We start from the raw sequence: 18,875 nt of genomic DNA on the forward strand, positions 1-18,875 counted from the left end.
TTCACATTATTTCACTCATTGGAAGCAAGTGCTTGTTTCCTTTTGTATTCAATAGTAGCCATGTGTATCCAAGGACAGAATTTTGTCTCCAAATGTTTGTTCCTGGAGTATTATCTATTTAGTATCACAGTATGTAAATTTCAGTCTGATGCGATATTGAAGGGTGAAATTTATACTGAGGCTGATCTTATTCAGTCACTTGCGTTCCTGGCATTTTTCTTTCCTTGGCAGCAACCAAAACAGAGCAAGTTTAGGCATAACCAAGCTGCACATCTTGCATTGCCCTTTTCGTAATAACCTATCCTTTTCTGGAACTTCTGTGGAAGTATTTGGCTTTGGTAGTAGTGATTAAGTGATGAGACTAATAGGAGTAATTATAACTACAAATAAGCAGTAAAAAAAGCAACCGAGTAATGTTAGTAAGATATCAAAGTTAATTTGCCTAAGTAATCTGAAACATTGAGGCAATGTAACACAGTGGGTAAAAAATGGCAGATGCCGTGTTTAGAGTAGAAGATTTGCAGGAGGTTCATACATCCCTCATGATCTTACATGCTGGATCTCTTAAGTAGTACATGGTACTGATATTTGATGCCCTTGAAGTTCCCGTGAGACACCCACCTCTCCCAGGGAACCATGTACAGCCCTGCCTTCTGCGACACCAAGCAGGTGACCCTGAGCTCTCCTGCGCCTGCTGTGAAATGTCAGGAAAGCAGAGCTCTGAGTCAGTGGCCTCCTGCTTTGAGAGCTTCTTGCTGAATGTAAAGGGCAGTGTCACATCAGCTTTTACAGGGCACTGCATTGAGTCAGGGATTGATTAGCTGCTTCCACTGCAGGCAAGAAGACAGAAAAAGAACAGCGAATCCATTCTTCCTCACCACTCAAAATAAGAGAGTCTGTCTTCCTTCCCTGGTCTCTGTTGCAGAATCACAGAATTGCTAGAGTTGGCAAGCACCTGTGGAGATCCTCCAGTCTAAGCCCTCTGTCAAGGCAGGGTCACCTGGAACAGGTGACAACAGGAATGTGTCCAGGCAGATTTGGAATGTCTCCAGAGAGGGAGATCCATGCCCTGCTTGGGCAGCTGTTCCAGCATTCTGCTACCCTCAGTTCAAAGTTCTTCCTCTTTCTGAGAGGAAACTCCCTGTCTTTTACTTTATGGCCATTGCTCCTTGTCTTGTTGCTGGCCCCCAGCACAAAGAGTCTGGCACCATCCTCTTGGCACCCTCCTTGGAGACATTTAAATGCATTAATGAGATCCCCCTGAGTCTTTTCTTCTCCAGACTAAACAGACCCAGCTCTCCTCATAAGAGAGATTCTCCAGCCCCTCATCATCTCTGTGGCCTCCACTGGATTCTCTCCACTAGTTCCTCTGTCCAGGGAGGAAATATGACTCCACAGTAAGGAAATCTTTGAAAAAGATCTACCCTGCCCTTCTTTGTTCCTGCATGTTGCCCTAATAAGTGCACTTGGTCTTTTTTCTTCAGTTTCCCATTTGCATCGCTTCATCACCCCACAGAGGTGTTCCAGGTGCAGTCCACTGTGTTTGTGAACTGTCCAGAGATATTTTGATGAAAATTTCCAAGTAAATGCAGAGAAAAGATTGACTGTGTAGAAGTCTGTTGTGAAAGACACTATATATTTTTAAAAGAGAAATAGAGGGAGCATTAGAGATAAATGTAATCCAAAAAGGAGATAATGACAGAAGTTTTACAGGTTTTTGTTTATTATATTCATCTTGACACAAAGAGCCCTTTCAGAAAGGTCAATAGTATTTCACATTATAAAAATCAATGTAAATTATACGTAATTATCAATTAGTTGTGTTCTACTGTCTATTTCAGTTAATAACCAGTGACTTCCATTGCCTTTAGCAAAGTACAAGAATCCTGGGATGAGATTCTCGTGAATGTAATGTTTCCTTCTAAATCAGCGATGAACTTTGAGTAAATTTTTTCTTTATTTGTGGCCTGTATGCTGTTAACATTCATATAGTCAGAGGCTTCAGGTTTCTTTCAGCAGCATAGGGGATTAAATCTAAATTAAAGCATAATACCCACATCAAAAGAGGCTGTGGCATAGCAACCACTCCTATTGTGGGGAAATTGCACTTGGATCAGGTGCCTTGCATGCTAACTTCTACTTTTATCCAAAACATAGGTGCATCATTTGGTGTAACATTTCCACAGTGATTCAGAGGGAGGAATACCAATTCATACCCCATCCATCTCATTCCTTGCTGCAGCTTTCCTTCCTCTAGCTGCATTCAGTTTTGTGTTCCCAATTACCCTTCCCAATTACATGACTGCAAGTTTGGAAATAGTTTTTTGAAACAGCAGTTCTGGAAGAAATAGATAGCAGCTGGTAGTCTCTGGAAAGATTGGTAGGTAATTAGTGCAAATAATATGGAATTATGTCACAATGGTTGAAAATAACAGCTGAGTTTTGATGGGAAAATTTGCAGCTATTCCAAACACAAATCCCATATGCTTAGTCTCAACCATTTCTGTTTGATAAACTGTAGAGAGATAGAATGTGTGTCAGTCAAACCAGCTGGTTGTGATGTCATTAATTTGCTACACATAAATATTCTTTATAGTAGTTATTAAAGCCTGAAACATTAACTGTCATGCCTGAAAACTGGACAAGTTTGGGTTTTTTTAGAAAAATATGTGTAGTCAATTTGTTCATATTTTACAGACTAATTTCCTTGAAGTTCTTGTTCATAAAGATTTGGAATATGCTTTAAAAACCATCTTCTTAGAATCCTTCCAGCAGCTTAACTATATGTTTTTATAAAAAGTATTGGCTTGGAAACTGCTGTAGAAAAAAAACTGCTCTGAGTTCTTGTACCCAAATAAGGAAAATGAAAGTTGAACGAAATATCAGTTTGATTACCCGAATATTTAACATGTTCATCTTTTATGAAGGTTGCTAGATTATCCTTTTTTTCCTTTTTTAGCAACTAATACATATCAAAAATTACATGGAAACTCAGAGTAATGTTTAAGACTAAAAGAAAAATTGATTCTGTAGTGAACAAGATTCTATTTGAGTTCGTTAAATTACAGTTTTTAGTGTTATATAGATATTTCTGCTTAGTAAGTCATCATTATGGCTTTTATTTGATGCTTTAAGAAAATCTTCTCAGAGCAAAAAATGAGCAAAAAATCAAACATGATTCCAAAGTGCTGTTGTTTGGTCAAGGCATGTGAAGAGAGTACCTTGGATTATAGCCTTTCCTGTTATGTTTCTTTATAAATCTTTCTCTAAAAGAACTGCTGCCTGCAGTTAAATTCTGTGCCAGATACAGCCTCACCAGGTCTGAGCTGATTTCATCACACACCAGGTTCTTTTGCATGTATTCATGCATTCCCTGCAATAGCTTTTAAAAACAATCTCTCTTCATTCTTGGGTACACAAAGAACATTTGAGCAGATTTTATTTTTTCTTTCTTCAGTGCTGTTGCTCACTGGAGGTCTTCTTAAGGGTTTTCCCAGCTCTGTGATTTGTACCAGTGAGGTGGAACAATTCCATACAGTTTTTGTTGTTGTTGTCACAGTTACTGTTGCTGCAAGCCTGTGGAAGCACAATTACAGCATCACCCCTAGGGAGGTATTCCCCCCAGCCCAAGTGGCATCAACAGTGTAAAAAAGTTACACTTACTGGAACTGCAGCTCCTAAAAGCAGCTGAGGTGCCCCATACACACAACTAAAGTTCACAGATGTTAATGTTTACAGGAACCTTACCAGTATTTTTTCACTGATCCACAGTGAAAAACAGCATGGGGACTGAACATGACCTCTTTATCAAACTTACTAGATGAGTAAATGCTTATAAAAATATGCTGCACTTCAAGAAATGTGTCAGAAAAGGAGCAGTACAAAATAAAAAACATTATCAGCATTAGGTTTGCTATACTGGCTATTTCCTGACCTAGAATCAGTTATGAGGATGTTTGGGTATTTCTGCCATCATCTCTCCAGAGAGCACATTTGCACACAGTGGCAGGTTTAGTTCCAGACTGACTCAGTAGTATAATAATTTTCCAATTCAAGAGTGGACTTTTTTAAAAAATAGTTACATTGTTCAGCTACTACATCGTCTTCCAGGAAGCCCGCAATGGATATAAATCTGTATAGGGAAACAGGGCACTAGCTTTCCCTCCGGGAAAATAGACACAGATCTCCAAAATCCAGGTATCCTGTGCTGGCTCACGTTTACATTAGCTTGTGCAAGTTTTTTAGACTTTAAGGGAGCAATCTATTAGTTCTAATGTAAATTCAGAACACCTACTGTGATGTTGCTGCACTTTGTAACCAAAATCCATGGTTACCATGGATAAACCCATCTGTTACTCAGTTAAAATTGTCACTGCTGACTCATATGGGCACCTGTTTGCTCCATCCTTTGTTTTATATGAACTGAAGAGGTAAAATGCATGGATATTAAATGACCTCATATGTCCTGTGAAGTGTTTGCTGATATTCTCATACATTAATGTCAGGAATTCTGGTTTTTCACTTATATGTAACTAGAAATAATATCCTGGGAGACTCTTTAAATATTCTCTACAAGGCATAATAGCCTGCAGAAAAAAAGTTCAATTATTCATGAATTACTTTTGTTCTCATTTTTAATGTGTTATAAATCTTAACCTTAACAAGAAAATATCAGTGAATGGTATATGTAAGTTGTCCCTTCCTGGACAAGTTTTCCAATTAATGGCAGTAGCTCATTTCTAAAATTGAAATAAGCATTTCCTTGGTTTGTGATACTATAACAAATATTCTCAAGTTAGATTGTATAATCTAACAACCCATTTATGCAAAGCTTGAATGAAAAAAAAAAAGTGCTATTCATTTCAGAAATTCCACTCTTTTGAGATGCAATCTAGGATAGATTTTTAACAATGACTTAAGCAGCAGATGAGCAGTGAATTTCACTGCAATAACATCATTGTACTCAGTGAGAGACTGGTCTACCTTGTAAGAATAGCTTTTATAGAGCAAATGTTTTGTCATCTAGCTTTCTATAATAGTTTGTGAAAAGCCTGCTACCAAAAAAACTCCTCAGAGCCATGAGAGAAAGCAGCATCTTTCTCTCTGTGGTCCTGTTTCATGCTAGCAACAATGATACTGTGCTGGGGAGAGTTTGTAGTACTCTCAAGTAGCATGGATGAATAAATGGAATATTTAGACAGAAGCTGATTTAGTGATTTTTCTTGAGTGTGGTGGAAAGGCAGTGAAGGTGAAAATGCTGCTGCAATGCTAAAAAGGCATTAAAAAGCCCACAGGGCACTTCATAAGCTGATTTACACAAAACTCAGTAACTCACTGCATAATAAAATGCATATGAAACACTTGTCGGATGGCATGGGGTACTACTGGAGTGCTGATTTGGCATAATAATAAAACTAAACACTTCCTTCTAATGTACCTGGCTAGATCTGAAAACACAGAATGTGTCGTTCACAGTGCATTTTCACTGACAGAATCCAATGCTGCATTCAAGGGTATGACAGAGGATGGGATGCTCCTGCTGTTACACAAAATTAGGTTCCCATCCAAGTAGATGAGATTTGTATAAAGCTGTGTTGCAAAGCAAGCAGAAGTAAGGAGCAAAAAGGAGGTTTGAAATTGGTACGTTCTTAATACATAATATTTACACAAGAACATCAGTCCTGCTGAGCACCTGTATTAGGTCATTTTTAAGGGAGCTGGAAAAAGAAATTACACTTTTGTTTAGGGAAGAATGTGCAAGTGACATGACACCTCAGATAAGATCTGTGAGATTGTAGAAAGCTGTGAGCAGCAAACAGAGATATGATTATTCTGCTGAAAACCTGTGGATCCCTGGTTTCATGCTGAGGGAGAAGGAAATGAAAGATTTGAGCAAGGATAAAGTGCCTGTTAGCTGAGGGAGAGGAGTGGAGCTGTCCAGGTCTGCAGTGGCTGGGTACTATGCAGAGCATCGTGTACAAGCTGAAACATGGATCAAAATCCTGGAAGAAAGATGGACATTTGTTCCAAACAAATTAAATCAGACTTCAAAAATGCAGAAAGTGGTTACAGGTGGCTCCATGACTTCTGCCACACACTTCCATCTGCATATTCAGTGTGTGGAAAGCAGAAGGCTACTGAGAAGGTGAAGTCCATTTGAAAAATTTCAAAAACACTTTATTAAAGCATCTTTTTTACTTGTGCCATAAATCAGATGGCTGTACAGCTGCAGAGTTTTCTCCTCTTTCTTTTTCTTAGCTCTGATGAATGCAGGTTCCACAGATTCATGTAGGTCTGGCATTTATACCTGTTACTTCCTCTGGCTACTCCACAGCTGTGGTTGTCTTTTCTAGCTTGATACTCAAAAGCTTCTTAACCATTTTCTAACCGCCAAAGAAGGATCTAAAGGATGGGAAGTCAGCAAATCTGTGGGGTTTTCTCACTGTCATGAAGAGAGGGGAGAAGCCAAATTTGTGGTTTGGTCTTTGGTTTGTCTTGTTTTTTCTAAGGGTACTCAGATCCTGAAAACTGAAACTGTGGGTATTGCTACTTCTAGAAAAATCAAACCAATTATGCTTTAAAATGCAAGTCCTGTATTATTATGTCACCAATGCACTGAGGTACAGGAATGTTATTTACTCTTAGAACGCTATTAAGTGCTTTTATTTCCACTCCTTCTATTACAGAACATGAAAAGCAGCGATTATGCAAAAGCACAGATTATATGAATTTGCACTTCAAAGTGAAATGGTTTTATAATGAATATGTGCGAGAGCTCTCTGCTTTCAAGGATGCAGTGCCTGAATACTCCCTGTAAGTGGTGTTTCGGGAAGGATTCTGTGAGTCTGGCCTTCGTGCAAGGTTTATTTTGGTCAAATATTCTCATCTTTGTGCAAGATCTCAAAGTGTGTAGCACCAACAACTAATTTTTGTACTTCTTTCTCTTGAGTTCTTCATTCTATCAAGTCCAATAGTCCAGGTGTAAATGTGCAGTTAGGTGTTTCACAGGTTTCTTGTTGTAACTCCAGGTCTTCAGAAATGACAAAATGCTTTGGTCAGAAAATGTCTGCAGAAGGTGTGAGATGTGGGAACAGCAGCACTACCAGCTGTAGGTCCCTGCATTGTTTTATAACCAAATTTGGATAAAGCTGGGATGCTAACCAGATATACTGCTGAAATCATTCTTACTGGATCAGGTTAGCACTCAGCTGCTGGTTTAGTTTTCACCTGTTTCCCTGCAATAAATATATTCAGTCCTGTCCTTTTATATGAGCTGTCCTTAATCTTCTGCAAGTCTGCTGCCTTGCTGAGATGGTATGAGGCCCGTCATTACTTTTGTTTCTTAATAAATCAAATAAAAATAAAACACAGTGATGTTTACTAAGAAAAAGTTATACACAAGTTATTTCATATACAAATAAAAAAATAAAAGTTACCAAAGAGCCAATATGGGTAGAAGATGCATACCTGCCATGCTTCACTGTAGAGAATTGGCTACTGCTAATTTTGCATCACCAGGGTACACCAGTGAGAGCATTGTGAAACTGAAGCCTAAAAAGCCTTTTGGTAGCTGCAGCATTTTGGTGACAAAATTTTTTCCAGGGTTGTTTGAATCTTTAGCAATTAGAACAGATATGGAAACAGAAGGTGCCAAACTGCTGGGTGGTGTGACATCTCTCCTCTTGGGATCTTTATGAAATCTACCTATTTTACATTGCTTTTAATTTTCAGGTGGTTTGAACCATTTGTCATTCAGTGGCTGGATGAAAATGAGGATGTCTCAATGGAATTTCTTCATGGAGCACTAGAAAGAGACAAAAAAGATGGGGTGAGCTTTTACTTTTAAAGAAGAGAATATATAAAGTATTAAGACATATATTATTACAAAACCAGAAGTATATTTGGTCCCCCAACATCCTTCTTAGACGTCAGGAGATAACAGCTTTTGGAAGATACCTTGTAGAGGAATTCCTGTTCTAATTCCCTCTAATTCCCTTTGCCTAAATCCCCACAGAATTTATTCTGTGGTATCATTTCATTAACCTATGATGTGATAATGATGTCATGAACTAAAATTCTGGTTTTATTTTAAGAGGTTCAAAAGTATCAGAAAAATGAAAAGCCACATTTCTTAGTATTATCAGGGAGACTTTTTTTCTTTATTACTTTTTATGATTCTAGGAGGAATTTCAAGTATAAGAAGCAATTAATACAGTTTTGATCTCTGAACAAATATTAACATTTGAATGTTTATCTCTAGTTTCAGCAAACATCAGATCATGCCCTCTTCTCTTGTTCTGTGGTTGATGTCTTCACACAGCTCAATCAAAGTTTTGAGATTATTAAGAAATTGGAGTGTCCTAATCCAGAAGCACTATCTCATTTAATGAGAAGATTTGCAAAGGTAAATTAAAGTCAATGCATCTCAACTAAGCCTCAGAGAGAATGACACTGTGTTTTACTTAAAAGCTAATTGATTCCAGTGCTTTTTAGGATCAGAGTTTTCCATCTGGTTGGGATCCTCAGGAAGGCGTGCTGTCTGTGGCTTGGGGCTGGGGTTTGTCTACTTTGTCAAAATGGTTTACCAGTTTGAGAAATTCTATCCTCTCTGAGATTTCACATTTATGTATTTTATACATATTTGTATGCATCAGTTGTTATCTTGCCAAGAACTGATTGCAGTTCTGTTAATGGAGCCATTCATTGAAATGCAATTAGCTAATTAGGCAGTGCAAATGAAGGAAAAGTTGAAGGTGTAGCAATAAAGTATTTTTATTTGAAGTCCTGAGGTGGTAGTTATTCACCTGCTGCTTGATAAACTCAGCTCTGCCAGCTTTCTATTTGGACAGTTACATTTCCTCACAAGCTCTGAATTTCCATTATAGCCCTGCTGGCTTTGGAAAAGTTCACATTTACATTTAATTCTGTTCTTTCATTGCAACAATTCTCCATTTGCAGAGTTCTTATTTACATTATTATTGTAAGGTAACTCATATTGCCAGGCTTTGAACAGTGCTCCTTTTGTCTTATATTTCCATTATATTTCTAGTCTATGTATTGTCACCCTGGAGGATTTTTTGAGCTTGCTACTGTTCCATTAATTATGTAGTACATTGCAAGGAGTAGAGTTCTCTGTGCTTCTCAAAAACAGTACTGCTAAAATTAAATTATCTCTGCTATTGAAGGTTGCTTTACATTAAGAACTACCCACCATCTGCTGTGCAGGGATTTGAAAATGTGCTCACAGGATTGTTTATATTATGTCTAAAAATATAATATACTATGTGTGTAAGCACCTGTAAAACCTATCATTTATACAAATATCTTCTTTTATTATCTTTGGTTTACATTATGACATTCACCATTGAAAAGAGTCTTCTCCTCTTCTAGACTATCAACAAAGTACTTGTTCAGTATGCTGCAATTATTTCAAGTTACTTCAGCTCCTATTGTGATAAAGAAAATGTGGTGAGTAAGAAGCTGTGGCTTTTTTCTGCCTCAGAAATTACCTTTAAGTGACTTACTGTAGCTTTTGAAAATGTCATTACTTCTTTATATGAAAAAGCATGAATGGACGGAGGTCAGCATGTTCTCATAGCTGCTTACAGTGATGTGTAAAAGCTGCAAAAAGTGAAATTAGTTAAGAATTTTAGTTAATCGTTTCAGTATTAAAGTTATCACATAAAACCTTTCACTAGACCAGTATTGGTATCAAATGCCTTTGAGGGACATAACTCTTTTTTAACAGAATTTGCCTGACATATTTTTATCTTAATAAAAGTCCACTTGATTTGGTAATTTCAGCTACAATAAATGTTCATCTGCATTAAAGTTGATAGAAGAGATTAAAACAAATAATTTTTATGATTCAAATTAGAATTTGGCATTCTTTCTCAAGTCAATACTTTTAGTAATCTTATTAAACACTACAAAATGTGCACATAAACTGTTCAAATAAAAGCATATCAAAGATGCTTTTCATAAAGGTATTTATCTAATGTAAAAACAGCCTCTTATCTTCCACCTCCTGTCAGCATTTACAAACAAATGTGGGTTCTGGTGTTGTACTTGCCACTCACTTTTACATTGTTGCATCTGTCTGATTCCTGTAAACTGCTGCACAGACTGTTCTGAAGGGTAGGTGATAATGAAATACAGTGAGAAGGTTTTTAAATAATGTTCTTTACTGACAACAATAGCAAAGTTTTCATTGAGCCAAGGCAGGCTTAGGCTCTGAAAGAGCCAGCTGAGCCAGCCTCAAAGGAAACTTTGAAACTGGTTCACTGTGGAGTATTTCTCTCATAGCTTCAGTATATTGCCAAAGGCATATACCTGCATTTGTTTGGAACAAAAGGGACAAGGTGTTATATTCAGCTGCTTATACCTCTGTCAAAATCATAATTCTCATAATTATTGATTTGTGATATTGCAGATAATTTCCAAAATAATTCATTTATTAGAAGTTAGGAGATAGTACAGGAAAGGAGGGATCCAATCTTAATTAATAGAAGGTAGATAGACAAACAGAAGTGGGTTTGTGGATTTTTAAGAGATGAGCAGAGAGGTGAGATTTCAGCTATACAAAGCAACTGTATTCTGCAGGATGAGCACCATGCCTCACTGGGAAGGAATAATCTAAGTGGTAAGAAGTTAGACCAAATTTCTTTTTTTTTTCTTCAGTGGAGAAGGACTCTGACACCAGATTCCAATGAGTGTAATGCATTAATAATGAAAGCTAAATCCTGTTATTGATCCCATCACGTTTTAGCTCTGCATTGGAACATGCTATTAACTAGAAAGGTACAAATGGGTATCAATCACTGTAATCATTCCATCACCACCTTGTTGTCTGAAAAAAAGTATATGTGTTTTATTGAAATGCATTTCTTCAAAGTCTAAATTAACCCAGTCATGCACTAAAACACACCGGCCTTGGCCAGCCACAGTTCTTTTAGTAAGTATTCTCTGATTGCTTCGTCTGCACCATAACAAACCAGCATATAATATCATATAATATCTAGTAATAGATTCTTTCTTGCGTGACTTTTGTAACTAGCTCCTTAATTTTATTAACGATTTACTTTTAACCTTATATAAATACAGAAATTGCTGTCTTTTGCAGTGGCTTTTTTGCAGTGTTCTGCCTTTAAAAATGAGCTTAAACAGACACATTTCTAGACTCAAATAATATGATTATAGAGTTCTATTGCCTGATTTATTCACCAGCTTTTCAAGGAATGCAAAAATGCATATTTCTAAAATATTATTCTGTTTTTAACAGAACTGCCTCTTGATTTATTCAAATACTTAAGCATCAGCCATTATCTGTGTTACAGGGTTGTCACAGTTTTCTGCAGACTGGGTCTAGCAAGCAACGTGGCAACCCCTTCCTGCAGCCTGTTGTCACTCCCAAGGCACTTTGATCCCTGTTGCCTCTGCTCTCCACAGGATCATGGTGTGCTACTTGCATTAATCCACCAGATGCAGCTGAATTAAGTACGGCTGGAAAATACCTGGGATGGCTCAGGATGTGAAATTTGGGGTCTGCTGAAACCTGTGCAGCTGGTTGGGAGATGGTGTCCAGCTCCCTGTGGGGCAGCACTGCCCTTAGTGGGAAGGCACAGGCTGAGCAGGCAAAGAGAAGGGTCCCTTGAGGAGAAAGGACAGGAAGCTCCTCTAAAAACACAGCTCTGTGAAGGAAGATGGTTTTACAATCTTCTCCAACCTTAGTGATTCAATAATTCTATAAATGTAGGGCTGCTGAAGAATTGGTCATGCACAATCTCACATTCGATGCTCTCTCTCTAGGCCTGTATCTTGATGAACAACATTCAGCAATTAAGAGTCCAGCTTGAGAAAATGTTTGAGTCCATGGGAGGGAAGGAGGTGAGTCCTATCTGTTTCCTGGTTCATTTAAAGGTCCTTAGAGATCATTAGCACCATGTTTGCAGCCTAGTCAAAGCTTTCACTTCTACTTGCAAAGAAAATCAAAATGTTTTTAAAAAAGTCTATAAGACCCATTTACTGTCCTGACAATACTGGAATGACATAACTCTATTTCACAGACACATGCTAATGATCTGTAATGTGCTATCAGCACTGGGTGTTTTGTGTTGCAATCTGTAGTGCCAGCTTTCTTTTAATGTTTGTATTGGACTGTACTTTGCTTTTTATGTATTGGTACGTTTTGTCTGTAATGTGTCATTGTCTTTGTCTAATGCCTTTGACTTGCAATCCACTGAGCAGAAGAAAGAAGGAGAGAGATTCTCTTATGAGGTTTGTGATAGTAAGCATCTTTTATTATTCCTGACCATATTTTCTAAGGCTAAGAACGGTCACATTTTCTACTTATTTCCATTGATGCATTTGTGTAATTCCCTATGATCTAAAATCAAAAAGAGCTATGCCTGGGCATTCAGTTGACACTAAACTGAAAAGTTTTACTAGGCAGATAGTGCAAAGCCTTTCAGAGTTTTAAAAATCTATAAAACATCTTAAGTGCACTTTTCAGTATCTGAGAGCCTGCTTGTATTCAAGATACCATTGCACCAAGAGCTGTTACTCAACATCCTCAAAGCATCCTCAGCTTTACCCTCCTTTTCATTTCAGAAGATTTAAAAGTGCCTGAACTCCTGTCCAACAGTAAAAGGACATAGACAGTGCTTCAACACCTTCCTGACTGTAGTCATTTACTGTTCTGAAACACGATAAAGGAATTAGCATATCTTCAAGCCATAGAAAAAATCCTACCTGTTGAGAAGCAATAATTTAGAACATGAATATCCTATCCATATTTTCAGTAGCTGACTTTAAAAAATGAGTTTTTGCATTACATCATCCTTTTTCTTCTTGAGGCTGTAGCTTGATAGATTCACAAAACTTTGATCTAATGTGGCCACACTACAGAGAAAACTGGAAAACCCAGCATTTCAGATTTCCACATCCACAGTGGGACCTGGCAGAGGTGAGATGAGTCCCCTGTGCCACTGCAGCCTCCAGTGCACCTACAGGGTCACTCCAGGGAGTGGAGGTTCTGCTGAGCCAGGAACAGCTCCTTGAAGCTGCCACAGCAAAAATTCCTGCTCCAGATAACAGGAAATGAACTTCTGCAGCCTTGTCACTGCAAAGTTCTTACCAAACTTTGACATAGATATTCATCATCCACAAGTGGGTGTTTTTGTGGGTCCTATTATACCCTTTTCCCTCTCAATATTACAAGTAATCTTGTCCTCCACGCTTTTATGTTCTGTGCAAAGAGCTTTTGTATTAGGTCTTGGAGCCAATCTTAATTTTGAATGTCATGATTCATGAAAACAGGTAAATATCCATAAATCGGGATAATGACAATGGCAGAGGAAAGCTGAGTCACATTTTATGTCTATTTCCATCAAATTATTTTCAACCAGAATATTTGCTTGAATCTATAAAAAGTCTCCTTTCCACAAGAAAATACTCATTTTTCATTTGCTCCTCATGGCTTATATAAAAATTATTTTTAAATTAGGAATATTTCATAGCCATTTCCTTTCAAAAGTTCTTATGACTTCTCATCCTTTTTGATTTCCTTTTGGTGTTAATGAGGATGAATTATTAAGGTTGTTACAGTATCAAAGCAGAATTTCCTACAAATACGGTGCAACACACAACCCATGGAGATAATTTGGATATATTTTTCTGTAATCCCTTCATCAGGTGCCTTAGGTGCATCTCTGATTCACAGTCTAAGAGAAGAGATCTTAAAAATACATTCAGACTTTTAAGGCAACTTCCTGAGGAAAAGTACATTCATGTTCAATTTTTTTTCACACTTATCAAAATGCCTGTCCTCCAACTGGAATTCTTATTCCCCTTGCTATTCCAAAGGCACAACTGCTAATGGCCAATTTGGCTTATTGAACTGGTGCTTATTAGAAGCAAAGCCAGCGATAAAATCTGTAAGCAGTTTCCTTGAAGGGAAAAAACAGTTTAATATTTCACTTGTGGAGGGCATAAAAGTCAGATGATTTTCAGCAAAATAATGAGACCTATTTCAGTTGAAGCAAAACTAATTCTAAGAAAAATTAAATGCTGTTAATCTCCTCAGTGTCACACTGTGAGCAGTATGTCTTTCAAACTGTGCAGTCAAAATAACCACAATCAAGCAGCGGTCCCTCTGTTCAGAGTAGGCTTATTGCACGTTGCAGGCAGGAGCTCTATAAATAGAGGAAAAAACTGGTTTCTCAGATCCCCCACCATTAAAATAAAATAGTCTGAACAAGATGAGCTTCTTCATTAACTGTTCTCCTCTGCTGCAGCAAAGCAGGGAGGGTACTTACAAATCATATCAATGAGAACAGTCTGCCATAAGAAAGAGTTGTAAAATGCATCTAACCCACTGTTTGTTTGGGTTTTCTTAAATCAAGTCCAAAAACATGGGAACAGATCATCATCACAGAATTTTGGTTTAGCTCCTGTTTGTTTCATCCAAAAGAATTGCACACATTTACACTAAATATTTTTTTCATGTCTGACAAGCTGGAAGCTGATAAAAGAGAGAGAAGAGAAGCCAATGCTTGTGTTGCTTTATACCAGATGACAGAACATGGCAGAAGTGAATTACAGTAATTAGGATCAAAAAAAAAGGTGTAAAGCGAAAGGAGATTGTTTATGTATGACAATATTATATTAACTGTAGATAAATCATATTCTCACTTCAGTAAATTCAGTTCCAACTTTACATATAAAGCTTAGGAATTCCCATAGGAATCTCTGTGTGGCCTTAAAGACTTTGATGGGGTGACAGAGGACCAGACTTCAGCAGAATAGTTCTGAGTGTCCATTTTTACATCTTGAACAAATGCTCTTCAGTGTGCTCAGAGCAGAGGCAGCCAAACCTCTCACATCTCATGTCCCAAGGGTGGGCTGGAGGAAGGGTCACGTCTGTCAGAGTCAGAACCACCAAAGGGATGGAGCTGATAAACACCTGTGTCTTTGCTAGATATACAGAAAATATGTAAAACTGTTTTCTGAACAGAAGAAACCAGGTGGTCCCATTAGGAAACTATAAGTAATTAGACCTGTGAAGTTGCAGCTAAATGGAATACAGATTAGAGAGGTTCCATTTAACTCATGCAAAAGTGATTTGCATCTCTGTAGTTTCCTGCAGAAACACCACCAAATTTGCAGTTAACAAGATTATGTCCATACTAGCACACACGAAATTATAGCAGGGAATACCCCAGTCTAACACACTGAAAGCAGCCAAATTAATCAGATTTTTAATTCTTTTTCAAGGCTTGTCTGTAAAAAAACATGCACAGTTTTAGACAGGCAGAATTTGGAAACTATGATGTTCAAATATTTCTCATTTTTTCAGCTGTTCAGATAACGTGTTCTCAGTTTTTGTGTAGCATTCAGAAAAAGTCAAACTTCTAATTATCTCTTTGATAATACATAATCAAAAGATCTTACGTAGTGTGCCAACAAATTTATGAGTATATTCCCTTGTGGGTAAAAATTAATTTTGCTATTTAAGAACATGGTAAAATAACAGATATATAAGCCTAGAAAAGAATATTAAGAATTGATAGAAAAATATGATTTACACATTAATAGTGAAGTAAGCTCGCTCCTTTACAAAAATCCAATTTTGAAACCTGAGCAACATACCCTGATATATTTTAAGGCTAGTCCACTCGTGCTGGGAGCTGTTAATGGAATCCAGAATACATTTATCCAAGAGGTAAATGCCTTGTCTTTTTTCTTTTGGTGCCTAAATTAGATATGGTACATTAATGACACTCAAAGCTGGGTTTTATTGTTGGTTTGTTGGGGGCTTTTTTCCCCAAAATAATCTGCTCAAGTAGAGCAAGATTTTCTTTTTATTTTCCTGAAATATATTCAGGGAATTTCGTTAGTTTTTGTTCATTCTTCATTAAACTCTAAGAAACAAATGAGATTGGAAGAGGAAAAGATAAGTCCCTAATACCGTAAATACTTCATATTCATGTCTGTATATCCCTCTAGACATCATCTCAGATGCTGATCAGCATCTTTGGCCTCACTTCCATGCTTCCATCTTAGCTCTGCCATATCAGGAAAAAGAAGCAGGTCATGCTGTGGTGTATTTGGATGATGCCTGAAGACAATCATTAGCACATAGAAGGCACATGGTAGAATAAATGAAAAGTGCACATTTTAGCTCTGGTGAGACACTCAAATCACCATATTTTCCAGTACCTAAAGAGAAGTAGCATTTAAAAATCGTGCTGACATCTTCCTAGTGATGCCACGGTGGCCAGGTGACCCCACCTGGCCGGGCGCCCGCATACCTCTTTGTGTCCCTCCTCCCACACCCCCTCATCGAGCATGAGCATGTGTACACATAGGGCTGGGGGCCTGCCAGATCCTCCAGCTGTGCACACACAAACCTGTTCATGCAATCTGTGAGCACAGAGCCTCTAAAATCTTTAACAGTTGCATGCTCCCTTCTATAATGCGTGTAATGTCCACAATCTGGCATTTAATCCAGTTTTGCCTGGACTAAATTCAATTCCAGATTTAGCAGAATACATGAATTAGCATGAATTTAGCAGATACATTGTGTTTTCTGGTTATCCTAACAACCTCTGACAGAAGGTAACCACACTGACCTCTGTAGGCCCAGTACCAAGGTGATTCTCCAGTTTGTGCATGATCTGCTAAGAAATTTTGAGTCTTCTGCTTGCCGGGTATTTTGTGTTTTCCTTGACATGTGCCATGTTCGGTGTGAATGCTTGTGTGTTCAGTGTTTGTTAAATGTTTATATTCTAGTGGTCTTAAATTTGGGGTTTGTATGTATCCCTCCAAAGGAGACACTATGATTCCCTAGTGAAATGCATTTCCTGGAAAAATCCTTGTCTTTGATAGTAAAGTCTTAATTATTTTACTACTATAGACATTACAGTAAAATTAGCTTTTTAATTCCTGCTCTTTATATGAAGGAAAGCAGTCACTTTAAATGTATGAACTGTCAAAGTGTATCTGCCAGGGACACTACTAAGATATACAGAAGCAGCAGAAGTTCTCTCAATGCAAAATAATTCAAAACTAAATCAGTAAGTAGTCACAGTAAGTACTTACAGTAATAAGTAAAATATGAGCTTCTCAGATTAGAAGAGCACTACACAACACTGAATATCTTCTAAAGGATGTGTGGTAATTCCCCCTTGTCCCCTATTTCAGGTTCTTGTCAAAACCTATAGTGCAAATATTGGATTTTCTATGATTTTAACCCACACATAACCTCTAAGGAGATAAAGATTGTCTAAGATTAAAACACAGTAGATCACTGAATCTATTTCAGTTTGCTTTGCTGTAGAATTCCTGTGTAGTCTCATTTAAATTATCCAGTGTGCTGCAACAACTTCCCCTTGTCTCAGAAAAGAACTGACCTGCTGCACCACAGTGCTCTGGAGCACCAGAGGAAAAATAAGCAAAACACTACTCATGCAGTTGAAAGACAGAGAAACATAAATAGAAACAGCCCTGATTATGTATTCTAAATGTGCAGTGTCCTTTGAAATTGTTGGAAGATCTGTACCTGACCTTGCTGCAGAGCAGAGTCCACACATTAAGGGTTATCATTGAAAATCATTCCTGAACACGGTGATGTAGGCAGCTGAAAGACCTGGAGCATCAGCTATTAATTCACATTCAGCTGTTGATCCTGATGATCATCTATCATATCCCAAAATGGGCTGTAACTATTTTTTCCTGAATGTTAAAGATCAGGGAAATTAAAAAAAATATTCTTTTTTATTTGAAAAAGAATTCATAGCAAATTAACAAGCTTGCTGATCAATATTAATAGGGTACCTTTTTGATTAAATATCTATGCATGGATCCTCATCCCTGTAAATGTAAAAACGTATTTCTTCCCTGCATTAACTTTCTTTCTATGTTTAGAAAACCTGTATCAGAGCATCAGAATGTGTTGCTCTGTGCTTGAATTTTGTTTGCCCTCATGGCTTCTAGAAACAGCAGTACTGAAATTTGGTGGAGTCCCTTCCCACACACTCTGTCAGTAGAATTGGCATGGATCATCTTCAAGCCATCTTTTTCAGTGCTGGCTGTTCTAATTTTACACTGCATTATGGAAACAGGAAATATGGAAACAACTTCAGTGCAAATCACAAAACAAAATACCAACTGTAGTGAAATGTACAAAAATAATAAAAAATATGAAGGCATTTTTTTAGTGGTAATTGTATTTCAAAGCCTACTAAAGCAATCGTGTGTCACAGCAGGTGTTTCCACATTTGGTTTTCCATAGTGCAGCATATAATTCCTAATTCATTGATTGTATTGGAAACCCCAGAAACCTAGTGCATAAATAAAATATAATCTTATTTATCTCTTTGCAGTTGGATCCTGAAGCTAGTGTTCTTCTAAAAGAACTTCAGGTGAAACTTAGCAATGTATTGGATGAACTCAGTGTAACGTATGCTGCAAGGTAACAAACCCATTTCACTGCAAATTTTAGAGAAATATCCCTGCTCAAAAAATCTCCCTCTTGGATGAAGTCTGGGTGGTTATTTGGATGTCCTAGGCATGGCTTGCTTCTGCCCTGCTGGAGTGGTGTGCACTTGTGTGTGTATGTGTTTAGACTCTGAAACAAATAACAGTAACCTCGCTGTAAAGACAACTGAGCATCGTCTGTGGGCACACGTTACAGAGGTGAGGCTGACAGCTTTTGTTCCACTTTTTGGAAAGCAAAGTCACTGTTTTTTTCTTGTCTGATGTGCTGTGTTAAACTTTCCTCTCTGACCATGTTTATGTTACTTCCTGAGACTGACAGCTTTTTCCAAGTGGCCTGCTTCAACCAGGGTGTCTGCCTGTGTTTAGCCTGTTTCAAG

At 37.7% G+C, this 18,875-nt stretch overlaps 1 protein-coding gene across 5 annotated transcripts in view; it reads left to right on the plus strand.

The window, feature by feature from the left end:
- UNC13C (unc-13 homolog C) overlaps positions 1–18,875 on the plus strand; it is a 166,584-nt gene that overhangs the window by 125,930 nt on the left and 21,779 nt on the right. For all 5 annotated transcript variants that reach the window (XM_063412559.1, XM_063412560.1, XM_063412561.1 and 2 more), the window contains 6 exons: positions 6,687–6,813; positions 7,732–7,828; positions 8,261–8,404; positions 9,391–9,468; positions 11,809–11,886; positions 18,384–18,472. In XM_063412559.1, coding sequence (XP_063268629.1) covers positions 6,687–6,813; positions 7,732–7,828; positions 8,261–8,404; positions 9,391–9,468; positions 11,809–11,886; positions 18,384–18,472 — 613 coding nt within the window. The remainder of the gene's footprint in view (positions 1–6,686; positions 6,814–7,731; positions 7,829–8,260; positions 8,405–9,390; positions 9,469–11,808; positions 11,887–18,383; positions 18,473–18,875) is intronic.

Source organism: Prinia subflava, chromosome 15 (genome assembly GCF_021018805.1).
Source record: "Prinia subflava isolate CZ2003 ecotype Zambia chromosome 15, Cam_Psub_1.2, whole genome shotgun sequence".
NCBI lineage: Eukaryota > Metazoa > Chordata > Aves > Passeriformes > Cisticolidae > Prinia > Prinia subflava.